Source organism: Megalobrama amblycephala, linkage group LG13, assembly GCF_018812025.1.
Source record: "Megalobrama amblycephala isolate DHTTF-2021 linkage group LG13, ASM1881202v1, whole genome shotgun sequence".
NCBI classification, from domain to species: Eukaryota; Metazoa; Chordata; class Actinopteri; order Cypriniformes; family Xenocyprididae; genus Megalobrama; species Megalobrama amblycephala.
In genome coordinates, this window is record NC_063056.1 from 38,314,032 (window position 1) to 38,341,472 (window position 27,441).

General features: G+C 35.2%; 3 protein-coding genes across 6 annotated transcripts in view; 2 read left to right on the forward strand and 1 right to left on the reverse strand.

Annotated features, from left to right (window-relative positions):
• Nucleotides 1–3,355: 3,355 nt before the first annotated feature.
• On the reverse strand, nt 3,356–9,744 carry trip13 (thyroid hormone receptor interactor 13). 2 transcript variants are annotated; one of them, XM_048153224.1, is made up of 14 exons: nt 9,670–9,744; nt 9,109–9,217; nt 8,699–8,852; nt 8,485–8,611; nt 7,278–7,333; nt 6,712–6,802; nt 6,535–6,607; nt 6,389–6,452; nt 6,221–6,307; nt 5,620–5,726; nt 5,158–5,311; nt 4,959–5,071; nt 4,810–4,879; nt 3,356–3,783 (listed from the first exon to the last, which is right to left on the reverse strand). In XM_048153224.1, exons 2-14 carry the CDS (start codon nt 9,189–9,191, stop codon nt 3,688–3,690), a joined length of 1,275 nt encoding a protein of 424 aa, XP_048009181.1. In that variant the 5' UTR covers nt 9,192–9,217; nt 9,670–9,744; the 3' UTR covers nt 3,356–3,687. The 2 variants fall into 2 exon arrangements, with proteins under 2 accessions (XP_048009181.1, XP_048009180.1); XM_048153223.1 differs by having other exon boundaries at nt 9,632–9,740.
• Nucleotide 9,745: 1 nt separating this feature from the next.
• brd9 (bromodomain containing 9) lies at nt 9,746–23,309 on the forward strand. 2 transcript variants are annotated; one of them, XM_048153221.1, is made up of 18 exons: nt 9,746–9,885; nt 12,573–12,787; nt 13,059–13,148; nt 13,224–13,359; nt 14,128–14,185; nt 14,275–14,419; nt 14,564–14,674; nt 16,252–16,284; nt 16,532–16,713; nt 16,790–16,922; nt 18,185–18,257; nt 18,617–18,712; nt 19,072–19,204; nt 19,293–19,404; nt 20,021–20,071; nt 20,160–20,244; nt 20,347–20,517; nt 23,104–23,309. In XM_048153221.1, the coding sequence occupies exons 1-18, from the start codon at nt 9,834–9,836 to the stop codon at nt 23,202–23,204; spliced, it is 1,977 nt and encodes a 658-aa protein (XP_048009178.1). In that variant the 5' UTR covers nt 9,746–9,833; the 3' UTR covers nt 23,205–23,309. The 2 variants fall into 2 exon arrangements, with proteins under 2 accessions (XP_048009178.1, XP_048009179.1); XM_048153222.1 differs by lacking the exon at nt 16,252–16,284 and having other exon boundaries at nt 16,592–16,713.
• Nucleotides 23,310–25,747: 2,438 nt separating this feature from the next.
• zdhhc11 (zinc finger DHHC-type containing 11) overlaps nt 25,748–27,441 on the forward strand; it is an 11,085-nt gene continuing 9,391 nt past the window's right edge. Inside the window, exons 1-2 of one of the 2 annotated variants that reach the window (XM_048153876.1) lie at nt 25,748–26,070; nt 27,203–27,424. In XM_048153876.1, the coding sequence (XP_048009833.1) occupies nt 26,062–26,070; nt 27,203–27,424 (231 nt within the window). In that variant the 5' untranslated portion in view covers nt 25,748–26,061. The remainder of the gene's footprint in view (nt 26,071–27,202; nt 27,425–27,441) is intronic. The other variant, XM_048153875.1, reaches the window with a different exon arrangement.

Here is a 27,441-nt window from a genome sequence, read left to right on the forward strand (position 1 = left end):
TAGAAAACTCAAAACAAAAGTGCAAAGAAAAAATATAATGGAAAAGAGCATCGTTCCTCATGATGAATGACAGCTCATCTGAAACTCTGTTAATTACTGTCTCCTCAACATACATGTGGTGGTGTTCTACATATTCCACAAACTTTAACTTCGTCTCTGGGACTTCACAAACTATCTATCAGTGCCAGCTTGTGGTTTAACATCTCTGATGAGTTACACCGCTGGTGAACTCTAAACCTCTTGCGGGGTTGCTTCTTTCTTTTTTCTGTTGGTATTATCATAGTTGGTAAGTTAGTCATTCAACAAATGCATCCAAAGCAGTGTTCATGACACAAGGCCTGAGCCCAGGAGTGATTAAAGGATTTCAGCAGGGGTCATATAACTCCAGAAGTCATCATGAAATCAAAATGATGTCTTGATGCATGTTCCTGTTCTTGTTGTGAGTGACTAGACATGTTTACAGAAAACATCTTTATAATTTCTCATCAAAATGTAACTTGCTCCTCTGAAAAGACTTTCATTTTCAGTTGAAGTCATTAAAGGATTAGTTCACTTTAAAATGAAAATTACCCCAAGCTTTAATCACTCTCAAGCCATCCTAGGTGTATATGACTTTCTTTTTTCTGATAAACACAATCAGAGTTACATTAATAAATATCCTGACGCATCTAATCTTTATAATGGCAGTGAACGGGACCAACGAGTATGAAGCTCATGAAAGTGCATCCATCCATTATAAACGTACTCCACACGGCTCCAGGGAATTAATAAAGGTATATAATAATACCTTTGTATAATAATACCTTTGGAATGCCAAGGTATATAATAATACCTTTGTGACAGAGACAAAAACATTTAATTAAGTTATGCATAAAAAAAATAAATAAATAAAAAAAAATAAACTTTTTTTGATGCGAGTCAGTCAGCAACCACTTTCTTCAGAAAATGCAAAACTCTAGTTGGTAATTCATACATGCACGATTGCCACAAGAAGATTTTTCACATGCAATCAGCTTGCAAAAACCAAGATGAAAGCATATCGCATTTGCACGAGGGAAAAGAACTTTTGAAACACTGAAAGAGGGGAGAGATTTGCAATACTGATTTGCCAATAAGCAGCATAAATCATTCATTGATTTCAAACAAAAGCTCATATCTCTCTCTGCAATCCTCTGAACAGCCTTGAACGTCAAACGTCTTGTGATGTTGTACGATACTTGCCCACAAGTCTATTAACTCTTCAACTAATGTATTACTATTGGCAGCTCTATTGATATTCCAGTGCTTGGAGCCAGACAGAAATTCAGCAGCATTATACTGTTTGCTTTGTTTAGGAACTTACTGGCAGTTTCTAACCACAAAAGTGGTATAAAACTCTGCAACAATAAGGCTTTTGACAATTTTTTTCTTCCTCCACTGATTATATTTAAGCAGCTGCTTGTTTTTGGAAGAGGAACTGTCAGGAAGAGAAAAAAGCCTGAAGACATTACAATTATGGGTTTGTTTATCTGGTCTGCAGCCTGACACGTTTTAATCTCACATCATATCAGAAGAATGCGATACAGATACCTGCACAATGACGGCTCGCAGGTGTTTACCTGTTTGATCCGGTATCTCCGGGTGATGATATGCATCAAGCAGTTCTTTGTGATCATGGGATTCGCATAAAATAGATTCTCACAACTTGACACTTTCCAAACAGCACATCAAAGCAGGCCGCTTTAAACATGGTGTCAAACAGGTTTCTTAACAGCAAAGGTCAAACATCTTGTGAGAAAGTCGAGTGTAAATGAATGCACAAGTGGGACAATGAAATGTTACATATTTTAGTTTGTGTTTTATAACTTTAATGCCTGTAAATTACACAAAACAACCTATATTCAGTCAGGCTTTGCTCAGACAAGTAGTAAACATGACAAAGTGCAAGACTAGAATTAAAACCAAATCAAAACTGGATGCAGTGTGAATAAAGCCTGTTAGCACACAACCCTAATTTGGTTTTCAAATGGTTTCTAATATAGCTGTCTGAGTGAAAAAAGACAGGCAATTCACAAAGCTTTTCATGCATACTGATTTCTCCCTGCAGTTGCACCTTTATGCCACCTACTGGATGCAGTTTATGAATTAGACCCTTAGAAAAAAAGGTTCAGTGGGGTTCTGAAGAGAACCCTAGAGTTCTTGATTCAATTTGAAAGAACACTTTATGCCAAAAAGGTTCTATATAAGGAAAAATGTTTTAAATGATTGCATAATACTTTCATGTTATTTCAGTTTTTTTTTCTAGTGATAAAGTATGCTTTGGAGTTGTTTAAATCATACAACTTGATTTAAATTAAAAATGAATAAAAACATGAATGAATTAAAACTAAATCCATAAAATTAACCCCTAAAAGGCTATATATATATATAAAAACTGGATGCAGTGTGAATAAAGCCTGTTAGCACACAACCCTAGTTTGGGTATATATATATATATATATATATATATAAGCACCTTGATTATGATTTCACTTTTTTAACTTTAGTTAGTGTGTAATGTTGCTGTTTGAACATCTGCAAAGTTACAACGCTCAAAGTTCAATGCAAAGGGAGATATTTTCTTTTACAGAAATCACTTTTTAAGGACTACAAAAAGCTTCTTCCAGGGTTGGTGACTTCACAGGGTGAGGGTGAGGCCATGTTGGGCTGCTTTAGAGAAGAGGAAGAGTTGTTGTAGTAGAGTGTTGTTGCCATACTGTCATTTTACGCTGGACTGATTCACAAACGAGGGTCAATTCAACGCTGGATTTGTACAAAAGATTAACATGACGGCACATGCTAGTGGATGAGTTGAATCAACTCCACAGCAACTACATAAATGTATCCACTAACCATTCAGAAACGTCCAGTTTCATTCTAAAAGTTGTAACTTCTTCCTGAGTCTCTCCATCAGTGTCGACTCCGGTTTGAACAATGTAAGGCTGAACACCGTTACTGACAATCCTCATTTTGGCTGCGTGAGATTCTCCAGCTTTGTTGTTGTTGAGCAACTGAAGCGTGAGCTGTTAAAGCTCCGCCCTCTTCTGGAAAGGGGGCCGGGAGCAGCAGCTCATTTGCATTTAAAGGGAGACACACAAAAATGGCGTGTTTTCGCTCACACCCAAATAGGCAAATTTGACAAGCTATAATAAATGATCTGTGGGGTATTTAGAGCTGAAACTTCACAGACACATTCTGGGGACACCAGAGACTTATATTACATCTTGTGAAAGGGGCATTATAGGTCCCCTTTAAATGAACCCTTTAATATTCTATATAGAATCTTTTCTTCTAAGAGTGAAAACATTTAAATTGTAAATCAAAAAAAAAAAAGAAAAAAGGATTTTTTTTTTTTTTTTTAATCAAATGATTTAAATATATACACATATAAAAACTGAACATAAAAAAGAACATTATTTTTTCATATGCAAATAGCAGCTGCTACAGTGCGTATTATAAACTCAGATTTAGGACACCAAAAACTTCAGCTTATGAATACTGAATTGAAAAATGTCACCTAGAAGATGACAGTCTTGTATAGATAAGTGCTGTTTCAAACTTGAAACACTGGTTTGTTCAGAGGATGAAGCTGGTGAACAGAGCGGAAATATTGAACTAACAAACAAAAAACCATTTCGACACAACGGCAGAACGTCAGTTAGCTTCAGCTCAAACACAGTTGACCAAACTCGCCTGTTCCTGTCTCTGTTTATCCACGGCATGGCCCATCGCTTTTAGAAAACTCTCAACTGTCATTGTGGAGGTCTGGAAACACAATAGATATATGATTACAACAAACAAAGACTAAACTGCATATTCACATCATTGCTTTTTTTTTTTTTTTTTTTTTTTAAACTGACCAGTGCATGAAAAAGTGCTATTTTGCTTTAACAGCTCTTTCAGACTATTGGAAAGAAAATCGAAAATACATATTAAGTGTTTATTTTAATACACTATCTATTTGCATATTTTTCTCCAGAAATCTCCACTTCAGCAGATTTCATACACCAAACTTTACATGTTCATATATGATTCTCCTGATTTATACATTATATCCTAATAGCATTTCAGGCTGTTGACAGTGTTTCTGATTTATGGAGTGATAAAAGTAGATCTCCAAAGAAACTAACTCTAATGTCAACAAAATGAAACCAGAATTTTGAAGCTGGTTTTAACCAATGTTCAGATTTCTGTTCTGGAAATGTATGCAAATGAATGCATATTTAATTAGATCATTTGCAAACTTGTAATACAAAACGTATTAGTTAAAATGTTCACCCTATTCACCAGTAGTGTCTTGTCTTGAATTGCTTGTCAACCATAAACTTCCTAGAATTAGACTAATGAACTATATAACTTATTTAAGAACTGTTTATTCTGATTATTATTAACACTCAATATAATTATTTATTGAAAATGCATCCTTTCATTACAGCAATGAGCCATTCAAGGTCATGCATTACAGTGATTTACCACACTTAAAGGTTTAGTTCACCCAAAAATTAAATTTTTGTAATTAAGTACTCATCCTCATGTCATTCTGAACCACACAGAGGCAGCAACGTCAATGCAAATGTATGGTTCAGAAACCTCTCAGATTTCATCAAAAATATCGACGATGATATACCGTAAGATGAACGAAGGTCTTACGGGTTTGGAACGACATGAGGGTGAGTCATTAATTACAGAAATTTCATTTTCTGTTGAACTAACCCTTTAAGGATTTTAGACTAACAACACCCCTTATTTGTGGTAAAATCACAAAACATTGTACATTCAAAGATAAAGTACCTTTCCATAAAGCGCATGAGCCAGAAATGGGATTTTCCTCAAGGCTCTTCCACTGAGTCCCACACTCCTCCTGTCCAGAAAGAGACACTTGTGAAAGATATCAATTCTCAAAAACTTCAATACTGGTTGCATCACCAGCAAACACTCACTGGGCGATGTTCCTCAGGCTTAAGCTCAGATGGGTCACGTCGCTCTCCATGAAGTTCATGGTGCCCAGTTCCTCCAAACTCAGCAGCTGCTGTCTGGGGTAGATGATCTGACGCTGCAGGGAAGGATCAAATCTGTTTTGTGGTGGCCAGCAGAAAAATGGAGATGTTCAACAGTTAATGGAGCCGAACACACGCTCACCTTCATGAGTTCATCCAGACAAGACAGATAGATGTTGAATATGGCGCTGGCGCTCGGTGGGCCGATGTACTGCTTTATATCGGCTCTGTCCACAAAGGCCAGATCGATCTTTTCTGTGACATTGGATGTAGTGAGGATGACCACATTTGGGTGGCTAAATCAGGGAAACACAAGGTTTACATGAATAGACAAACTGCACAGGAAGCCCTATTTTACCTGCCATAAGACAGGAAATATTTCAAAATGCATCAGGATATTCAATGGCACAAAAAACATCAGACAAAAAGGGAAAAAATGGCTGAACAGGTTATTATAATTTGATGAAAGACTACAATAATTTACAATAACCTCCACGATGAATAATGCACAATAAGAGCAGCAAAGTGCATTAAGTAAATAGTCATTTTGATTTCAAGCATGCCTTTGTAGATGAAAGTGCAGCACAGATCAAGAGAAACTGACCGTTTGATCTGGTCGAGCTGGGTCAGGACAGAATTGACCACCCTAATAGCATCAGATGGTTCTGTTCCTGCCTGAGCGGCACTTCGAGCAGCTGTGAGACTCTCCACCTGACAAACACACATTATTGAACCCTCAGTGATCCGGCGTAGCAGAATTGCAATGTATAAAGTAATTAAATAACACCTAACTTTCACTAAATATGGGTATTTACAATAGCAAACACATGAAATGTCACATCTTGCTCAAGTCACACAAAACAGCACCAGCCAGTTGAATTTTTCAAATTTTGAATTACAGTGTTTTACCAGGGTTACAGAGACTATGGCCTTTCTTCATCACTGTGGTAATAAGACTGTAAAGCAAGGGTTTATTGCTTTTATAAACCAGTCTAAGGTGGTTACAGCTGATTTTGGGAAACCAGTCTGAACAGAAAACTCCTCTAAAACCATCAGACTACACCAAAATCACCAGTGGATAGCAGCTTTTTGGCAAACAATCCACCGTAAGACTGGTTCAGAAGTGGTTTCATTGAGCAATGCAACAAAATAAATTGCACAAGTGACTTTTAAAGGAACATTAATGATGTTAAAAAGGAGAGAACCTCATCTATTAGGACAAACACCAGGGCATCTTTATCGTCAATCAGCTCCTGAATCTTCTGAAACATCTTTGTGACCAGTTTTCCACTCTGTAAAACAGTCACATGTGTTCACAGCGTTTCAGACATGGATCTGAGGAAGTGTTTCAGATGTGACGGCTCAAGCTGTACCTCTGAGAACCACTTGGAGAAGAGACTGTGGCTGTTGATCTCCACGAACTGGCTGTGCACGTACCTAAAGAAATGTGTGAACAACAGTGTTGATGCATGCAGGACATTCAGCAACTGCCTTTTTGATTTTATGAAAGATGTCACACCTGCCAGACAGTCTAATGGAGAGTTTCTGGGCAAGTCCTTTACATAGAGACGTCTTCCCGGTGCCAGGCGGCCCTGAGGGTTTATGAGAGATACGGCAACTGTATAAACATGGCATGGGCAGGCATTCAATGAAGACAGAAATTGCTAAGTTTGCAAACAAGCTTTTATTGTCTTACCATGAAGCAACACGACACGATTCCAGGCAATTAAATTGCTGTCGACATTTTTGTCAGAGAAGAAAATTGTTGTCGAAACATAATCCAAGAGCTGGAGACCAAAGTGAAGACAAAGATCATGTTATGGGATGCCAACAAATAGGGATGGGCGGTAAGTAAAACGCAACGGTAGAAATGTTTCAACTGGTAAAAATTTTGCAATAATGATTGTTTATACTGCTGTAGATGTACTGTGTGTGCATGAATATGGCGTGTCCCAAACATTACACAAACACTGCATGCAATTATAATTGCCGCTTAGTAGATTTTAGTCTCTCTGAGCTCAAAAATGCTAGTATACTCCAAAAAATGACAGTCTTTTAACAGATTTAAATCTTTCTCTTCCAGGAAAACAGACCAACTTTTAATATATATATATATATATTGATATGCAATATGCAATATATATCAAATGACCCCTACTGTGATATAAGATTTTGGTTATACCACCTACTCCTGCTAACAAGCATAATTCTGCTAATTTATTTCAAATAATTTCAATTTGTCTGTGAATATACAGATCTTACTTGTGTTTTGATGCCGTCCTCATAAATCAAGCTCTCCCAAATGCCATGAAACTCAGCTGGAGGGTACAAGGAAAAAGATGAAGATGTTGTAAGTCTTAAACATGAGTCCAGAGCACATGTTCAATGTATTGTTTGTTTGTTTTAATGTCATGACAGCTCCTTGGCTATTTTCATGGTGAAAACCATACTTAAGTTATTAAAATTTAAAACAGAAACTAAATAAGATATTTAAAGGGTTAGTTCACCCAAAAATAACATTTCTGTCTTTAATTACTCACCCTCTTGTCATCTTTTGTTCATCTTCAGAACACAAATTAAGATATTTTTGATGAAATCTGAGTATTTTTTATCTCCCATAGAAAGCAATGAAATTACCACTTTCAAGGACCAGAAAGGTAGAAAAGGTAGGTAAGACATCATTAAAATAGTCCACGTGACTACAGTGGTTCAAACTTAATGTTATGAAGCGACAAGAACACTTTTTGTGTGCAAAAATGAAGCTTCATGAAGCTTTACAAATCTTTTCTTTCAAATCAGTGGTTCGGAGCGTGTATCAAACTGCCAAAGTCACGTGAACCATTAAAATTTTGAAACACTCATGACGTAACGAAGCCTCGTTTACTGAAATCATGTGAATCATGTTTGATACACGCTCCAAACCACTGATTTTGAAATCGCCCATCACTAGATATTGTTGAATAAAGTCGGTATTTTGTTTTTTTTGTGCACAAAAAGTATTCTCGTCACTTCATAACATTAAGGTCGAACCACTGTAGTCACATGAACTGTTTTAAATATGTCTTTAATGCCTTTCTGGGCATTTGAAAGTGTTGCTGTCAATGCAGGCCTCACTGAGCCATTGAATTTCATCAAAAATATCTTAATTTGTGTTCAGAAGATGAACAAAGAAGGTTTGGAACGACATGAGGGTGAGTAATAAATGACAGAATTTTCATTTTTGGGTGAACTCACCCTTTAAAAATCTTTTCAAGAGCATAAACAGAATAAATTTTCTCAGATGAGTAGAAATATTACAATCCAATAAAATATGTTTGACAGACAATAAGCTTTGATATATTGTACATATTTAGGATTGTTGCCCTGATAGTAAATATGCATGTAAGGGAAAAATGTATATTGTGTTCAGCATAAACACAGGAAAGAATGAACCCTGGGAAAATGTATTGAACGTGTCATGGATAATCACCTGCTGGGAGGAGCCAATGTTTGGCAGCAGATAGCTCCTCCTCCTCCTCCAGAGCGAGCGTGCTCGGACGGTCATCATTCAGGGAAAAAATATGGATACAGAGGTTATGAACCTTCAGATCCACAAGCTGCGGAATATAAAAGAAATATCTCATCCATCAGACTGAAAAATGACATTTTAAAATTAAATATAAAGCAGAATGTACTGTATTTACTTTCGGCCCAGCTACATCCGCTACAATGACTGACTCCACATTTTTGGTCAGAAATTCATCATCAAACTCCGTCCACTTGAAAGACCTTAAAACCGAGCTGTGTCGATCCAGCAGCGACAACACATGCATCCTCACGTCAGACCTCTTGGCTGTGCTGCAAACACAAATTCATTCCTTTTCAATCATGCAGAGGCAAATACAGACATGTCAACATGAAACTCACAGCCCATTACTTTCAGACATAGTTGTGGATACATTTGCACATAAATCCACATTTGGATGTGCATGAACTACTGATCTGATTATGTAGATAACTTTTTTAATGAGTAAGTAATATAGAAATTGTTCATCATGTTTTGCATTCTGTAACAACTAAATCAGAGTCTACAGTTCATTCACTTATGAGATACCTCTGAGATTTCACATGAACCTCTATGTGAGCATCTGGGCGGATGATGACAACATCAGTCATGTGATGATCAGAAATCTCCATTACTGAAAGTGCTATTGCCTGAAAAACTGAGAAAACAAAGTCAGAAAAACAATCTATAACACTCAAATGTGATGTAACGACACAAACAATATCAGATTTATAAATCAAACCCCTTAGCAACACCGTAGCAACCATTTTAACACCTTAGTAACCGCCTAGCAACTACGTATTTGTTAATCAGCCTCCGAAAGCACTACATAGCAGCAGCCACGTAACAATAACATTATTTCTCTGTTAGTATATAGACTAACTTTATTTAAACATCCAAACATGTTGTCTGGAGTTTTGAAACTCAGCCTTCGTTATCATAAACATCACGCGCGAATTACATAACTCACACAATAATTTATTTATGTCGTCTTTAGTTTATATTATTGTTATAGATTGCGTTAACTGTCATATTTATTAACAGATCAAGTAAATGTGGATTAAACACTCACCTCTCACAACAGCGACAGACAAACAAACTCGAACTTACCGCGCTGGCGGTGACGTCACCCCAGCCTGCGCCGGAAGCGACGCCGCCTGAAACCGGAAGTTAAGCACAGCGGCTAATGTTGTTGTTGCTGTACAGATGAGCGGCAGAAAAACAAATATACTCAAATTCTTCCCGTTTTTTTTCCACATAAATAACGACAAAATATGGGGAAGAAGCACAAGAAACACAGACCCGAGTGGAGAGCGGTTGAAGGAGGTGAATATTGGATATTTGCACTTTAATTCATTCTGAGTGTTGTGCAAGTGCGTGTGGAAATAGTCAGTGAATGAAAGATATATCTGGATTTATTCAAAAACACACTAATATGTTTGATTAATGATTGTTTCTTCTGGGTGTTGTATAAATAAGGGGTTTACGATCTTTATAGGTGCCACGGCCGCACAAATATGATCATTCTCATCTCAAGACTTCAGAGGCAGCTGAATATTTTCATGTATAAGTTAAATAGGGTTGCAAAATTCCGGGAATTTTCAAAGCTGGAAACTTTCCATGGGAATGAATAGGAATAAACAGGGAATTCGCAAAATTGCAGGTTAGCCTATAACAGGGTACTTGAATGTAATTGAAAAAAAAACCATCTTGCAGCATCATTTTTGTTAAAACAACCATATATAATGCAATTTTAGTTGAATTTTTACCCTGAACATTCCTCAATCACATTCACACAGCACACTACTTACTGCAGGGCTATTGAGGACACACCCCCTGCATGCACTGTGCATTCCCCCAGTCCATAACATGCACATTTGATCAAAAATACAGAAAAAAACTGTAATATTGTGAAACATAACTACAATTTAAAATAATGGTATAATAATTGTTATACATAAAAATATAATTTATTTCTTAAAGCTGAATTTTCAGCATAATTTCTCCAGTCTTCAGTGTCACATGATCCTTCAGAAAGCATTCTAACATGCTAACACAACTGTTTCCAACAATATTAATAACAAATAAGCATCAAATCAGCAAAATTAGACTGATTTCTGAAGGATCATGTGACACTGAAGACTGGAGAAATGATGCTGAAAATTCAGCTTTAAGAAATAACAATTGCTGAAATAAAAATATATTTATTTTACATATTTACTAAATTAGAATTAATTGAATGCAAAAAATAAATAACTGTTATTTCATGTTATGACCAAACAAAATGTTTACATTTGTTTTTATATGATACATTTTATATAAATATTATAAATCTGTATAAATTTCCCAAAATTTCCAATTAATTCCCATAAATTCCCATAAAATCCTGTTAAGTTTCCAAATTGGAATATTTCCAAAATTCCCCAGGTTAAGTTCCTGTGGAAAGTTTCGCCCCTTTGCAATCCTATGTATAAAGACCCAATTTATACTGTGACATGTGTAAAATGTGATTTAATGATAAATATTTAGTTTATATTACATTATTACGTTGTTTTTTTTTTCTGTTCACTATAACATTAGTATTGTACTGTTCTGTGTATTATTTATTTATTTAAATCAGTTTCTTTTATTTATTTGTTATTTTAGTTAAATGTTTTTGTAGCAAATTAGCTCAAAGAGAAAATATTTATAATTAATCATAACAAGTGTTTTTATCTTATTTTTGCTATTTGTTTATTTGGATAAACGTTTCTTATTATTTGAATCAAATGTTTTATTTATTTTAATTATATTTAATTTATTTGGTTTAATCTTATTTCATTTATTCATTTAAATCAATTTTTATTTGTTATTTTAGTTAAATGTTTTATTTCAGTTTATTTAGTTTAATTTTATTTTTGTTTTATTTATTTAGATAAACGTTTCTTATTTATTTATTATTTTAATCAAATGTTTAATTTATTTTAATCATTGTAATTTATTTGGTTTAATCTTATTTAATTAATTTATTTATTCATTTAAATCAATTTTTATTATTTGTTATTTTAGTTAAATCTTTATTTCCGTTTATTTATTTAGTTTAATCTTTTTTTTTATTATTTATTTAGATAAACGTTTCTTATTTATTTATTATTTTAATCAAATGTTTAATTTTATTTTATTTGGTTTAATCTCATTTTATATTATTTATTTAAATACATTTATATTATTTATTTGTTATTTTAGTCAAATGTTTATTTCAGTCTTTTTATTTAGTTTAATCTTATTTTTGTTATTTATTTATTTAGGTAAATGTTTCTTTTTTATTATTTTTATTCAATGTTTTATTTATTTTAATCATTTTTAATTTATTTGCTTTAATCTTATTTTATTTATTTAAATAAATTTTTACTATTTGTTATTTTAGTCAAATAATTTATTTCAGTTTTTTATTTTAGTTTAATCTTATTTTTTTATTTGATTATTTAGATAAATGTTTTTTATTTATTATTTTAATCAAATATTTTATTTTAATAATTTTTAATTTATTTGGTTTAATCTTATTTTTTATTTTTAAATAATTTTTTATTATTTTAAAATCAAATGTTTTATTTCTTTTCATCATTTTTTATTTATTTTTTACATTTGTTACACTTATTAGCACTTCTTTGCGGCCCCCTGGGGGTCCCCAGGCCCCAGTTTGAAACCCCCTGTTCTAAATGATTATAGTAACTACACTACAACAATAAAAACCAGAAAGACAAATAAACACATGAGCGAGAGGCTGTGTTTATTTGTCTTTCTGGTTTTTATTGCTGTGGTTAGTTTAACAGGACTATCAGGGGCTATTTGCTGTATTCAAATTAGATAGTGGGTTTGATCTTATGATGCAGTGTGTAGCATATTACTGCAGGTTAATGAGAAGTGACAGAACAGCAGAAATGTCATTAAGTTCAACACTTATAAAAAAAGTTCACGCACAGAATTCTTCAATTTAGAAATGTCTCTTGATGGCTTTGTGTGTCGTTTTTCAGACTATGAGGACAAACCCCTTGATAAACCCCTGAAGCTGGTACTCAAGGTGGGCGGCAGTGAAGTGACCGAGCTCTCCGGCTCCGGACATGACTCCAGTTACTATGACGACCGCTCTGACCACGAGTGGGAGCGGCACAAAGAAAAGAAAAAGAAGAAGAAGAAGAAATCAGAGAAGGAGAAGTACGTAGATGATGAGGAGAGGAGGAGGAGGAAGGTGAGTGAAAAGAGCCACTTTTAAACACACAGAAGTCAAGCATCACTATTGCTCATATTAAGCCATGGATCAAGCCTTAAATCATGTATATTGTGCACAGTATGAGAATATAATCAGGATGATGCCAAAATGAACCATTTCAGCCTTTTTCTTGCCTTACTATTTGATCAGACACAATTTTATACAAAATTGGGTAAAAAATGCAAAGTAACTAATTTCAAAATCTAGTTACTTATGTTCATCATTCAAATTCTGTATGTGTTTCATCCAGGAGGAGAAAAAGAAAAAACGTGAGCGAGAACAGTCAGAAAATGCCGCCAGTGCACCAGTGGAACCGTTCACCCTGCCGAAACCTGTGGAGGTAAGACCACTGAATGCCTGTTTGATTATCAAGAGGTCAGCTGAGTGCTGTTACTAAAGGAACGTATTGCAACAGGTGGTTCCAGAGGAGAAGAAGAGGAAGCGGGACAAATTTGAATCCGAATCGGAGGCGGATGAATTTCATCCTGGGGTGAAAGTAGAAGTGGAGCAGCAGGCGGATCGACCCGTACGAGCCTGTCGAACTCAACAAGGTACAACCAGATAAGATTAAATACATACTTTAATAAATTAAAAGTAGCTTAATTAATGCTTTAGAAGTATTTTTCATTGAACTAATGTTAGCAAATGGAACTGGGTCTGGGCGATATGGCCGAAAATATTATCACAATGTCAATATTTATCACAATATTCATTTTGTTGAGAATGCTTTATGATTTAATACAAATTTTAAACAACTTAATCAAGCTTTAAAATGTAATCAAATGAAAATATAACAATTAATGTACAACAAAACATTGCATTTTTATTTTTTGTCAAATAAGATACTGTGCAACAGAACTGTATAAATTTAAAACATGGATGAAAAAATATCTTGGTTGTGTGATATTCGTTAGAAATAATAATAATATTATTATTATTATTACTTTGAGAAGTACATTTTAGTATACAGTAGTGATATATTTCTGTCATCATTTAAAGTTAAAGTTAAACCGAACTTTTATTTTGATGGTTTGTCGTGACGATCTTTCAGTTTTAGTTTCAGTGTGTATTTGATGGTAGTTTTTCTCAAATTAAATAAAATCACACAAGTGATTGTGTGATTTGGAGCAAAGCATACTAAAAAAACTATATTTACAATAGTTCCATTGCTTCAATTCAAATAAATTTTACAATTCTTCAGCCTCAATTACAAGTTAAACTGGAATTTAAAAGACTTTCTTGCACAAACCTGGTTGGTAGCTATCAAAACTTTTAGATTTTTCTTATTGATTGTCCGTTTACTTTTTGGCTTTTCCTAGAAAACGAATCCACTCCACGCCAGCAGCTCTTGGAGCACTTCCTGCGGTTACTTCAGAGGTGAGACCCTGCAAAAAGCAGATGGCATTGTGTCATCTAATCTCTCCTCATTTCTGGATTATATGAGGACAATCTTTCTGTCTCAACAGGAAAGATCAACACGGATTCTTCGCCTTCCCTGTAACAGACGCCATTGCACCAGGATACTCCATGATAATTAAACATCCCATGGACTTTAGCACTATGAAGGACAAAATTGCTGCAAACGAATACAAAACTATCACAGAATTCAAGGTACGCAAGTGTCCAGCCACAATCTTCATTTTCAGATTCTTTGTGGAACTTCTAATACTTTAATCTTCACTGAAATGACATTCTTTTAACTATACAATGTAACTATTTATTTTGTATCTGAAACTGTGTGTTTAACATCTCCAGGCAGACTTCAAGCTGATGTGTGACAATGCCATGGTTTACAACCGACCAGAGACGGTTTACTACAAAGCTGCTAAGAAACTTCTCCACACAGGATTCAAAATGATGAGCAAAGTAATATTTTTAATGCAGTTTGTTTTTGTTATTGTTTGCCTTTGTTGTTCATCATCCAGTTCATGCGTGCCATCATTACCGTTTGATTCAAATGCATGCGATTCTAAAGATCTAAATACTTGGATAAAAATCAGTGTGATTTAAACACAGTAGGGTGCAAACATCCGAGACTAGTGAAAATGCTTTTTTAATTAAACATTTTTCATTACAAATTATATGATCAGGTTAAAAATCAACATGATTCAAGAATGTTCCAAAACGAGCATTTGTGTCTATGAATGGAAGCGGAAACATCTGACTTTTCCAGATTCCCCTGTCCAGAAATATCAGGCGATTTTAAAATTGTGATTGCAAGGCTTGGAAGGCCTTCTTTGACTTTGGTAACTCTTTAAAATAAGGTTTCATTTGTTAACATTAGTGAACTACATTGATTAATATTAAGTAACGATGAACAATAAGTTTACAGCATTTATTAATCTTAGTTAATGTTAAAGGATTAGTTCACTTCAGAATTCAAATTTCCTCATAATGATTTATGTCTTTCTTTCTTCAGTCGAAAAGAAATGAAGGTTTTTGAGGAAAACATTCCAGGATTTTTCTCCATATAGTGGACTTCAACAGTTACCAACGGGTTGAAGGTCCAAATGTCAGTTTCAGTGCAGCTTCAAAGAGCTCTACATGATCCCAGACGAGGAATAAGAGTCTTATCTAGTGAAACGATTGGTTATTTTCTAAAAAAAATAATAAAAATTGATATATTTTTTAACCACAAATACTCATCTTGCACTGCTCTGCGATGTGCCACGCATTACATAATCACGTTGGAAAGGTCACGCGTGACGTAAGCGGAAGTACCGATCCAGTGTCTACAAAGTGAACGTGCAAAGACTAAGTCAAACAGCCTTTACAAAAAAAAATGGTAAAACAACGATGTCGGATGATTTTGAAGTTGGTGCATAAAATGAGAAGTTTTTCGCCTACATCATGCATGACCTTTCCAACATGATTATGTAATGCGTGGCGCATCACAGAGCAGTGCAAGACGAGCATTTGTGATTAAAAAGTATATCAATTTTTATTTATTTTTTTAGAACATGAGCGATCGTTTCACTAGATTAGACACTTATTCCTCGTCTGGGATCATGTTAGAGCTCTTTGAAGCTGCACTGAAACTGACATTTGAACCTTCAAAACTTTGGTAACTGTTGAAGTCCACTATATGGAGAAAAATCCTGGAATGTTTTCCTCCTTAATTTCTTTTCGACTGAAGAAAGAAAGACATAAACATCTTGGATGACATGGGGGTGAGTAAATTATCAGGAAATTTGAATTCTGAAGTGAACTAATCCTTTAACTGATGTTTCAAATGAGACTTTATTGTAAAGTGTTACCTTAACATTTAATTAAATCTAAAAAAAAAAATGATGGAAAGACTATTAAATATATTAAAATTATGTAATGTATAATACATAATTTCATTGACTGGATGTTGCTCTTTGTGACCTACAAATAATACAGAAGCAGATTCTTAAAACTTTATTACTTTTTCAAAATTCTAAAACTGTTCATTTTTTCAGGATAAGATGGAGGAACAATCACAGACTTCAAAGGCATGTCAGACCCCTCTCTTGTTTTATTGCATTAGTGAGATGATTCATTTTGAGCAGTTGACGTGATCAATTTGGCTCGAGTGCTCTGCGGGTTCAGAGACGAGTATTTCCATTATACAATCTCTTTCTTTATTTCAATCCATCCCGTGTTTGACATTCCACGACTCCCATCTTCATGGCATACCTAAGACCTCCCGCAGGAGGAGTAAATGGGTGCTGTGTTGCTCTATTTGTGCTCTGTTCACAGGAGCGGCTGTTAGCTTTGAAGCGCAGCATGTCTTTTATGCAGGACATGGATTTCTCTCAGCAGGCTGCCATTTTGGGTGATGACGACATCACACCTGAGGAACCGGTGACGGAGATCATGCCGATCCACACGGAATACCCCAAAAAATCCAAAAAGCAGCCTGTCAAAGAGCCCATCATCAGGTAAAGCACATGCCTCACTTTTGAATGTTTCACATGTTTGTGAGTGTGTGATTGAGCAGATGTGTTGCTTGTGTAGTGATATGTATGAGCTAGAGGGCAACGCTTGCAGTTTGACGGACAGCACGGCAGAGGAGCACGTATTGGCACTGGTGGAGCACGCGGCGGATGAAGCCCGGGATCGAATCAACCGCTTCATGCCAAACTCTAAGGTGCTGCCCTTTTGTGTTATTTAATAATAATTTAGATTATTTCATAATGATTTCAACTTCCAGTAAGATTCTATTTAAAGGGATACTATCATGCTTTTTGACATTTCCAACTTTCTTTAGTGTGTAATGTTGTTGTTTGAGCTTGAAAAATGTCTGCAAAGCAACAAAGCACAAAATCTCTCTAATGGGAGTTATTCTTTATATCAGTGCGCACTGTTTCTGAACTCCCTGAAACACCTCAATTGTAGTATTGAGTTTTCTTCCGGAAACAAACGCATCACAATATTACTCATTTTAAAACCCAAGGCATACAAGGCAAAATAAAGGGGTGAGATCTGGTTGAGTTAGTTGGTAGTGTGTTGAAACTTGTGGTTATGGTAAGGGACGGGATATTTCCCAAACACGTTCATATTGCGTTTTGTGAAAAATAAAGTATATGTGAAAAATAAGGTGTTTTTTTTTTAACATTAAAGCATGAAAACCTATTCTAATAGAGCCCAAAAACAAAATCTAGACTTAATAGCATAATAGGTCCCCTTTAATAAATTTATATTAAATACTAAATAAGCATTCAGCAAATTTTCTCCCATAGTAGATACTGTCTGGGTTGTACTATAGCTTAACCTATAATGCCCCTTTTCACAAGATGTAATATAAGTCTCTGGTGTCCCCAGAATGTGTCTGTGAAGTTTCAGCTCAAAATACCCCACAGATCATTTATTAAGCTTGTTAAATTTGCCCCTATTTGGGTGTGAGCAAAAACTTGCTGTTTTTGTGTGTGTACCTTTAAATGCAAACGAGGGGGCGGGGTTTATGTACATTTTGGGGTTAGTGATGTCACCAACACAGGAAGAAGCTCGTTGTAGCCGTTTGTTGTAGTCCTTAAACAGAGAATTCTTTAAAAGAAAATATCTCCCTTTGCATTGAACTTTGAGCGTCGTAACTTTGCAGATGTTGTTTATGTTCTAACAGCAACATTACACACTAAGTTAAAAAAGTGAAATCATATTCAACGACCCCTTTAATAGTTATAACTAATAGTTGAGACACCGTTTACTTACATTTATGCATTTGGCAGACACTTTTATCCAAAGTCACATATACTGCATTGCATTTTATCAATTCATGCATTTTCTGGGTATTGAACCCATGACCTTGGAGTTGCAAGAGCCATGCTTCACTGTTGAGCTTCATAAATGAAGATTATTGCAATATAACTTTTATTACCACTAACCTGAACATTTGTTTTATTTTGCATGTAGATTGGTTACCTTAAAAAGGACTCAGAGGGTTCCCTGGTGTACAATGTTGTAAATCAAGATCCTGAAGCAGAAGGTATGAACATCACACTGTTTCAGCTTCTACTACTTTGTATAGCAATGGTCTGTTATGTATAGCAGGACTCAGCTGAACCGGTGAACAATGAGGTGGTAATTTGCTGTGCAAATGCACATTTTTTTAAAAATTAATTATGCACAATGATTAAGAACAAAATTAACCGGTAGATTGTGTGCAACACATTTTTCAGCAAAGTTTTGATCATGTTGATCATTTAGAGGCCTTAGAAAAATGCATATCAAATATGATACCGTAGCTTTATAGGATTAAAAAAGACACTTAAATGCAGAAAGGTTGCTGACCCTGTTTAGGGCAATAATATCATGTCTGAAGAAAATACGGATTGTTGTTCACAGAGGAAGAGACTCATCTTGTAGATTTGAGCTCTTTGGCAAATAAGCTCATACCTGGACTGACGTCTCTGGGGTTTAAAGACGACAGGAGACACAAAGGTAACAGATCTTCTATTGCCACATGCATTAATATTATTTTTAAGGTTGTGAATCACATTTAGTACTGACTTTCTAAAGTGCTAAAAGAGTCAGTAATTAAATCATTAAGTACTATGTTAAGACTAGTCTGAACAACCAGCGGTCGAGAGGTAATCAGTCTTACTTTTCAGATTCAAATTAAAAATCTACTTTTTGCTGTAGCTGACATAAAGTTATGACCAATCCTAATGAAAAAAATAGATGACTATCTTGTAAGAACTAGTCTAAGCAGTTTATGCAACAAAATCTTTACATTTATGATTCATATCATTTGATGCATGTGTCTGTCATTGCAAATTTGGCCCGTTGTTTTGTTTCAGTGACGTTTTTGAGCAGTGCGTACAACACTCAGACCCTTCAGAACAACTCTGTCTATCCTGACCTGCTTCCAGAGGAGATGGACATGCTTTACTCCGCTTACGGAGACGAGACCGGGGTCCAGTGCGCTCTCAGGTGTTTAGTCCAAACCTTTGGCTCATAAAAATCTGTTGCTCTTCATTTGACTCTGTTGTTTGATGTTTTTTGGGTGTATGTGCTTCAGTCTGCAGGAGTTTGTTAAGGGTTGTGGGAGTTTTACCAAAAGGCTTGTAGATGATTTGCTGGATAAAATGACGGCTGGTGATCACTCGAAGGCTGTCATTCAAGTCCGACAGGTAGGAAAAATTAACAAAAATTTCTTTTGACCAGCTACTTTTTATGACCGTGGTTTGTAGTACTTCTTAGGGTTTTGTGAACAGAAAATACCAGCAATATACACTACTGGGTTTTTTTTTTTTTGTAAGAAATGAATACTTTTATTCAGCAAGGATGCATTAAATTGATTAAAAGTGACGCTAATGACATTTATAATGATACAAAAGATTTCTATTTCAAATAAACTTTCTATTCATCAAACAATCCTGAAATAAAATGTATCAAAGGTTTCCACAAAAATATGAAGCAGCACAACTGAATTCATCATCGATAAAAATCATAAATGTTTCTTGAGCAACAAATCAGCATTTTAGAATGATTTCTGTAGGATCATGTGACTGAAGACTGGAGTAATGATGCTAAAAATTCAGCTTTGATCACAGAAATAAAATACATTTAAAAAAAATATAAAAATAGAAAATGCCTTTTTTAAAATGTAATAATATTTTACTGTATTCTTGATAAAATGCAGCCTTGGTGAGCAGAAGATTTTTCTTTCAAAAACATTAAAAACAGTAGTGTACATTATATAAGTATATAATTATAACATTTTATAATGCTGCTTTTGTTTTTCAGAAAAGAAACATGCCGATTGATGACGCTAAGGCTAGTTTATGTGGCATGCAGGTAATAATTATACATATTTCATGCTAAAGGTTTCTTACCTTTTTAAAGTACCATTTAATCAATGAGATTTTCTGAATGTTTTATATAGGGAACAGATGAAGCCGGCTCAGTCCTTGATTTCATGTCCATGAAGAGCTACCCAGACATGTCTCTAGATATGCTCAACACGTTAAGTGAGTCATATATTACACATCGAAACCTCACAACTGTATAAGACATTGTTTGTTTTTGGTTCATTTATGTTCTAACTGATTGATGTTTTTTCCGATCTGTAGGTAAATGTGTGAAGAAGGAGCCGGAGCATGAGGACGGTCATCAGCACTTTGACGACACAGCCAAACTCCTGCAGGAGTTCCAGGATGCAGCGGTGGACAGGGTCGGATCCCGACCGTCCTCCAATCTCTCTTCCCTGTCAAACGCTTCAGAAAGGGATCAGCATCATTTAGGTACTGAGTCATATTTATCATTTTATACATCACAGGCATTAAATACATGCTGGAAAATTTAAGAACCACCATCATGCCTTCCTTGTCAAACTCCAATGACTGTTAAGCATATTTTACTGGAATGAGCAGTTTTTAATGTAAATAGACTACATTTTTTGTCTTAATTAGTTGTAATTCATGAATGTTTTGGAATACAGACCTAAGGTTGGTTCCGTTTTAAAGAAGACACTCTGCAAATTATTGCTGAAGTTAAAGTAAAATACAAAATATATATTTTAAAAAATGATTGGACTGTAATATTGCTAGAAAGTGTCACTAACAGTTAAAGTGTCCTTGTTATGCTTTTTTAAAGGTTGTTTTGGAGTCTCCTACAATAGTTTTATATGCATCCAATGTCAAAAAAACACTTTAATTTTCTCAGAATATACATTTCATGTCACCTAACTTCTCAAAGAGTCTGAAAATGGTTAGTTCGAAAATCCAGTCCTCCTTTCCGCGAGCCTGCTGTGCTCTGATTGGTCAGACAGCCCAATATGTTGTCATTGTTCTGCTCTGATTAGTCAGACGGCCCAGTCTACTGTGATTGGTCCGCTCCGCTCTGATTGGTCAGATGGCCCAGTCTGCTGTGATTGGTTGACCGCTTACAGCACATTTTGGAAACCAAATGCCTATTATATAAAATTCACCTCCGGATCTCCTCAGCACTTGATACACAGTGATACGAACAGAAACGATGGTGTTGGTTTTACTGTATCAATCTCATCCTTTGGAAGTGAAGCAAAGTGGATTCGCATGTCGACAACACAAACCAAATTCTTCCAGTCTCAGCTACAACAACAGTGTTTGAGGGCGGGGCAAAGTAGACGTTGTTCTCGTTAAGCCAATGAAGACCACAGGATGGCATTATGCAGATTTGTTACATTGTTACGTATGTTTGTAACAGGAACTGAGACTGGGATTTCTGACCACTCATTTCAGAATCAGTTCTTTCTGTTGAGAGATAATAACTCACAAACAGCTATATTACACAGTGCGTGAAAGGGAATATCTGAAAAAGCATAACAGGTTAACTATTGTATTTAAAACAGCATCACCTGAATGTATTTTAGAATGTTTTTATTAGTCTTCAGTCGTTTTTATGTTAATTGCATGACTTTTGTTATTCACTTTGTTTTTGCCAAGGAGATAGCCTTGCTGCTGACATAAGTAAATACAGTGGCATGAAAAAGTTTGTGAACCCCTTGCAGAATCTGTGAAAATGAGAATTATTTTAATAAAATAAGAGGGATAATAAAAATGCATGTTATTTTTTGTTTAGTACTGTCCTGAGTAAGATATTTTACATAAAAGATGTTTGCATTTAGTTCACAAGACAAAACAATAGCTGAATTTATTAAAATAACCCCATTCATAAGTATGTGAACCATTGATTCTCAATACTGTGTGTGGTTACCTGATGATCCACGACTGTTTGTTTGTTTTGTGATGGTTGTTCATGAGTCTCTTGTTTGTCCTGAGCAGTTAAACTGAGCTCTGTTCTTCAGAAAAATCCTCCAGATCCTGCAGTTTTCCAGTATCTTCTGCATATTTGAACCCTTTCCAGCAGTGACTGTAGGATTTTGAGATCTGTGTTTTCAACTGAGGGACAACTGAGGGACTCAAACACAACTATTAAAAAAGGTTCAAACATTCACTGATGCTCCAGAAGGAAACACGATGCATTAAGAGTCGGAGTGTGAAAACTTTTGAACAGGATGGAGATGTCACAATTTTTCTTATTTTGTTTAAATATCATTGTTTTTTATTTAGTACTGCCCTTCAGAAGCAACAGAAGATACTTGCATGTTTCCCGGCAGAAAAATTAAGTACAATTTACCTTGATATTTGAATTCAAAAGTTTTCACCCCTCAGCTCTCAATGCATCGTGTTTCCTTCCTTCGAACCTTTTTTAATAGTTGAGTTTGAGTCCCTCAATTGTTCTCAGTGTGAAAAGATGAATCTCAAAATCCTACAGTCACTGCTGGAAAGGGTTCAAATATGCAAAAATGCTTGAAAACTGATGAATCTGCAGGAGCTGGAGGATTTTTCTGAAGAACAGAGCTCCGTTTAACTGCTCAGGACAAACAAGAGACTCATGAACAACCATCACAAAACATAAAAACAGCCGTAGATCATCAGGTAACCACACACAGTATTGAGAATCAATGGTTCACATACTTATGAATGGGGTTATTTTAATAAATTCAGCTATTGTTTTGTCTTGTGAACTAAATGCAAACATCTTTTATGTAAAATATCTTACTCAGGACAGTACTAAACAAAAAATAACATGCATTTTTTATTATCCCTCTTATTTTATTAAAATAATTCTCATTTTCACAGATTCTGCAAGAGGTTCACATACTTTTTCATGCCACTGTACATAATGCTGGAAAATTCAAATAGACTAACAAATAATTTCAGTGTTTTTTTGTTAGTAATTTTGTGCAAACGTCTGAACACAATGTGGGAATTTTTGGGGTATGTGCTTAAATGAAATCTTAATTTTCTGAATAATAACTTGATTTGTTTGTTGATTGTGATCAGGAAGTTCACCTCATCTGGGTGTTGGAGATCAGACAGAGATGGTCCAAGACCCGTATGAGTTCCTGCAGTCTCCAGAGCCTGGCTCCACTGCCAACAGCTGATACACCAACACACTGTAATTATGTGCTCTTATAAAGGACTGTAAACTTGTACAGGTTCATGTTTTGTTGTTTTTAAATAAAAACTCTGACTGATTTTCTTTTTTATATGGTTGTTAAAGTTTTTCCAGATTCAGCTCTGAGCACAGGTTTGATCTGCTGTAGTTCACATTTATGCTGTATGTTCGCTTCTCTTTTTCTGTCTTATGAACTTTAGGAAGAAGCATTTGCATCTTGTCCTCCACTGCGTGTGCAAATATTAAGGCCCGTTCACACCAAGAACGATAACTATATTTGCTTCCACACCAACAAACGATAACGGTGTGTTTACTCTAATCTCACTCACTGCGGTTTCAAAGTGCGTACAACATTTTGCTGTTCTTGTTGCATTTACACGGCTTTAACCAGCAGATGTCCTCAGCATGCTATGTTTCGAGTGAATAGCTAGTGTAATCAATCTAATCTAACAGTGAATATTTAGTGGAGGAAGTCAATATAGTGGAATAAAAACAACACCTAGTCTTTTTCACTGCAACTTCAAAGGAAGCTAGACAATGTTGTCGAAACTAGCGCTGGATACCTGAGGTAATTTTGTGTTACACTGTTTGCTAGCCTGACATAATGATCTCATCGTTAATACTTCTCACAATTTATTTGTTTTCCATATGTCCATTTTCTTTAAAGTATCTTTGAAAAGGGAGTTTGACTTGTCAAACAGTGGTGGCTTTTTCTGGACCTTTGTGATTAACTTCTCCGCAATGTCGTCCGCCATTTTAAATGCACGAGCCCTTAAATTAGAATGGATTCTGATTGGCTGATTCAGTTTTTTGTCATTCAACAGCTGGAAAAAAGAATCGTTCTGAAAGTGATCCCAACGATAAATGTCATTATAGCTGTGGTGTGGACAGTGCTATTCTTTTATATTTAGAACGATTTTTAGAACTATATCATTATATCTATAGTTATCGTTCTTGGTTTGAACCATAGACTGTAAAAGGTTTGAACGGGCCTTTACCATGATTCTCACCTGGATATTGATTTTACAAGCAGCAGCCAAACAAAGTGCCAGAATCGTTTAGTATTATAAAAGTAAAAACAAAATATCTTTAAAATCAAACATTGAAATTTATTAGTTTTGCACAATGAAAGAAAATAACCAAAATGGAAATAAAGATCTAAAGTTAGTCATTGCTTAATGGGGGGCAGAAATTATTTAAAGGGCACCTATAATGCCCCTTTTACAAGATGTAATATAAGTCTCTGGTGTCCCCAGAATGTGTCTGTGAAGTTTCAGCTCAAAATACCCCACAGATCATTTATTATAGCTTGTCAAATTTGTGTCAAAACAGGTCGTTTTTGTGTGTCCCTTTAAATGCAAATGAGCTGCTGCTCCTGACCCCCTTTCCAGAAGAGGGCGGAGCTTTAACAGCTCACGCTTCGGTTGCTCAACAACAACAAAGCTGGAGAATCTCACGCAGCCAAAATGAGGATTGTCAGTAACGGTGTTCAGCCTTACATTGGCAACAACACTCTTCTACAACAACTCTTCCTCTTCTCTAAAGCAGCCCAACATGGCCTCACCCCCTTTAATGTGTGTTCTCAGGGGCGGGGTTTATGTAAATTTTAGGGTTTGTTATGTCATTAACCTGGGAAGAAGCTCATTGTAGTCCTTAAAAAATGATTTCTGTAAAAGAAAATATCTCCCTTTGCATTGAACTTTGAGCGTTGTAACTTTGCAGATGTTGTTTATGCTCAAACAGCAACATTACACACTAACTAAAGTTAAAAAAGTGAAATCATAATCAACCACCCCTTTAAAATTCACCCCATGTTCACTTTATTATGTTGTGAAAAAAGGCAAGTTTATTTCATACACAATGGTAATTCAGAGTGCTTTACATAAAAAGGATTTTAAAATGAATTTTTTTTTAAAACAAATACATAAGTCAATGCATTGTAATCAGTAGGACGCAGAACAGGCTCATTCATTCAATGCACAGATAAAAGAAAACTTTCTTGTTACATGCAATATATTAAGATATGGGATGGGAACATGAAAATTGGCTGTAGTGTAAAAATGTGCTGAGCTCTCTCTCTCATGTCTTCAAAACTCTTTCGTCGAGAGCTCTCATTTGCATTTGGCTTTGCATTTTCTAGTGGTAACTAGGTAACAGTTAAAATCTTCCACCCTTGAGAACTTCCATGTTCTGTAGTTTTGTTTCACACTGTTTGACCTTTTCCATATCAAATTACAGTCACACAATGGTTTACACGTTTTAATTCCACTTTCATTTGATTGAATTTACTTTTAAATGTTTTTACATTTCTTTGCGTTGTTTTGTTGTTGTTTATATGAGCTTTTATGTAAAAATGTAGTCTAAAAGAAGCGCATTCAATTTTCAGTTTCCACAGCAAAAGCGCCGAGACCAAATTAATATCACTTAATATTCATGAGCTGTTGGAAAGTTACCAACCAACGTCAGCGTGATATATTAATATTCATGAGCTGCCGCTCCCCATTGGTAGGCTACCGAGCGTGACGTAATTAATATTCAACAGCTAATCTGTCGCCGTGGTGTGGTTGTCGGAGTCAGATGAGCAGCGCCTCACGCCTGGGAAGATATTTTATCCTTTTTCTTGACGAATAATAACATTATAAAGATTTGATATTATAGATGTGATATTTCGGTGTTAAATATATAAAAATAAAACGTTTTCAGACTGGATAGTGCCTTTAAAAAAGACTCTTCTGCTGTAACAGTGGACTGTGAAGGAGATCATTAAGAAATCAATGGATCAGCAAACTGTATCCAAGAGATCCAAATGATCAACAGCAGAGAAAACTGCTGGAAGCTGTTCAATGACGAATGTAAGTACTGCTTTTTATGTTTAACGCTGTGAAAATCATTTACCAGTTGTTTTAAATATTAAATATTAGTATTAAAAAGGTAAATAAGGAAACATTCTGTCTGAAAAGTTAATATTTTACATTGTTATTCTTTATACAAGAGTTCCTGGATGAAGTGGTTTTGTGGAAGTTACTCATTATTACACTGTTTTCACAAATGCAATACATTTATGATGACATTTGCTAGGCAACACAGTCATCCTGTTCATGTTCAACAGGAAAAGCACAGCAGGACTCCTTGTTACTGCTAACTTGTGCATTTGAAGGTGAAATTTAGCAATAACACTGATGTGTAGGACATTTGTATTCTGGTTTGCATGCAGCTGTGTGGGGAAAATGTTGAAGATTGAAGCGAGAACTGGAAAAAATATTTAGGGCTTATGTAGTTTGAAAAAAACTTGTGCAAATGTGGTTTTAGGGAGTTGCAAAAAGTGTTCATCTGAAATATATACTATTATATTACTTATTTATATTTGTAATTAGCTTTTATTTAATTTTCTTATTAGTTTTTATAATATTTTTACATAGCTTTAATTTATTTCAGTTTTAGTCATTTTAGTATTTATTTCAGTTTAATGCCAAGGCAACATTTCTAATTTTCAGTTTTAGATCGAATATTTAGTTTTTATTTTATGTAGGCTTTATTTCAATTACAGAAAATGATTTTAATAGTTTTAGTTAAAAAATAATCACTGGTTGTGAGTCATTTTCTAAGGTGTTCTGGTTGTCTGAGTGATTCTAATTGGTTGTTCTAAGGTGTTCTAAGTGGTTTCTAGGCAGTTTCTAATGTGTTCTAATGTTGCTAGGCAGTCTAGAAAGAAAGAACAAGCAGAAAGCTTCACGAGTTGCAGTTAGACATTTTGGGCTCAGGTTGGGGATTTTAGAAAAAAAAACTAACCCAAGGTCAATACTGTAACAGCTTTGTCAAGCCAACATAATGATGTCAGGCAGAGTCTTTTTAAAATGTTTCATTGTTCAAGCTGGTTGAAGAGACTGTTCTCGAAGCACAATGCTTTATTAGCCTTTCATGCATGTATTACAGAACAGTTCTGGTTTTTCATATTATTCACACTAGCGTTTCTGTCTTTTGCAGCTGAACTGCTTTGGGCGTCACCATAGACGAACGGCCCCCCAAAATGGAGGCAGCAGAAGTGAATTGGTCAGACTGCCGATGCACTCCAGGGTCAATGGATGGTCGCTGCCTCTGCACAGTTTCCAGCTAATAGCCTGGCTGATGTACAGCTTCATGGCCATCGTGGGTTTCGGGATTTACATTCCTCTTCTACCAGCGCCATGGAGCTTTGCAGCGTATGGCGTATCCTTTACAAATAA

Bases quoted from the DNA above. Each gene is read 5' to 3' on its own strand.
- trip13 (XM_048153224.1), bottom strand. From the start codon at position 9,191: ATGGAGATTTCTGATCATCACATGACTGATGTTGTCATCATCCGCCCA. The intron at 6,308-6,388 runs GTACAGCTTGAG...ACTGTTTTACAG, and splicing joins TCTCCAAGTGGTTCTCAGAG to AGTGGAAAACTGGTCACAAA. The intron at 5,312-5,619 runs GTCAGTTTCTCT...TCCCTGATTTAG, and splicing joins CAGCTCGACCAGATCAAACG to CCACCCAAATGTGGTCATCC.
- brd9 (XM_048153221.1), top strand. From the start codon at position 9,834: ATGGGGAAGAAGCACAAGAAACACAGACCCGAGTGGAGAGCGGTTGAA. The intron at 16,285-16,531 runs GCATGTCAGACC...CTCTGTTCACAG, and splicing joins AACAATCACAGACTTCAAAG to GAGCGGCTGTTAGCTTTGAA. The intron at 18,258-18,616 runs GTATGAACATCA...TGTTGTTCACAG, and splicing joins TCAAGATCCTGAAGCAGAAG to AGGAAGAGACTCATCTTGTA.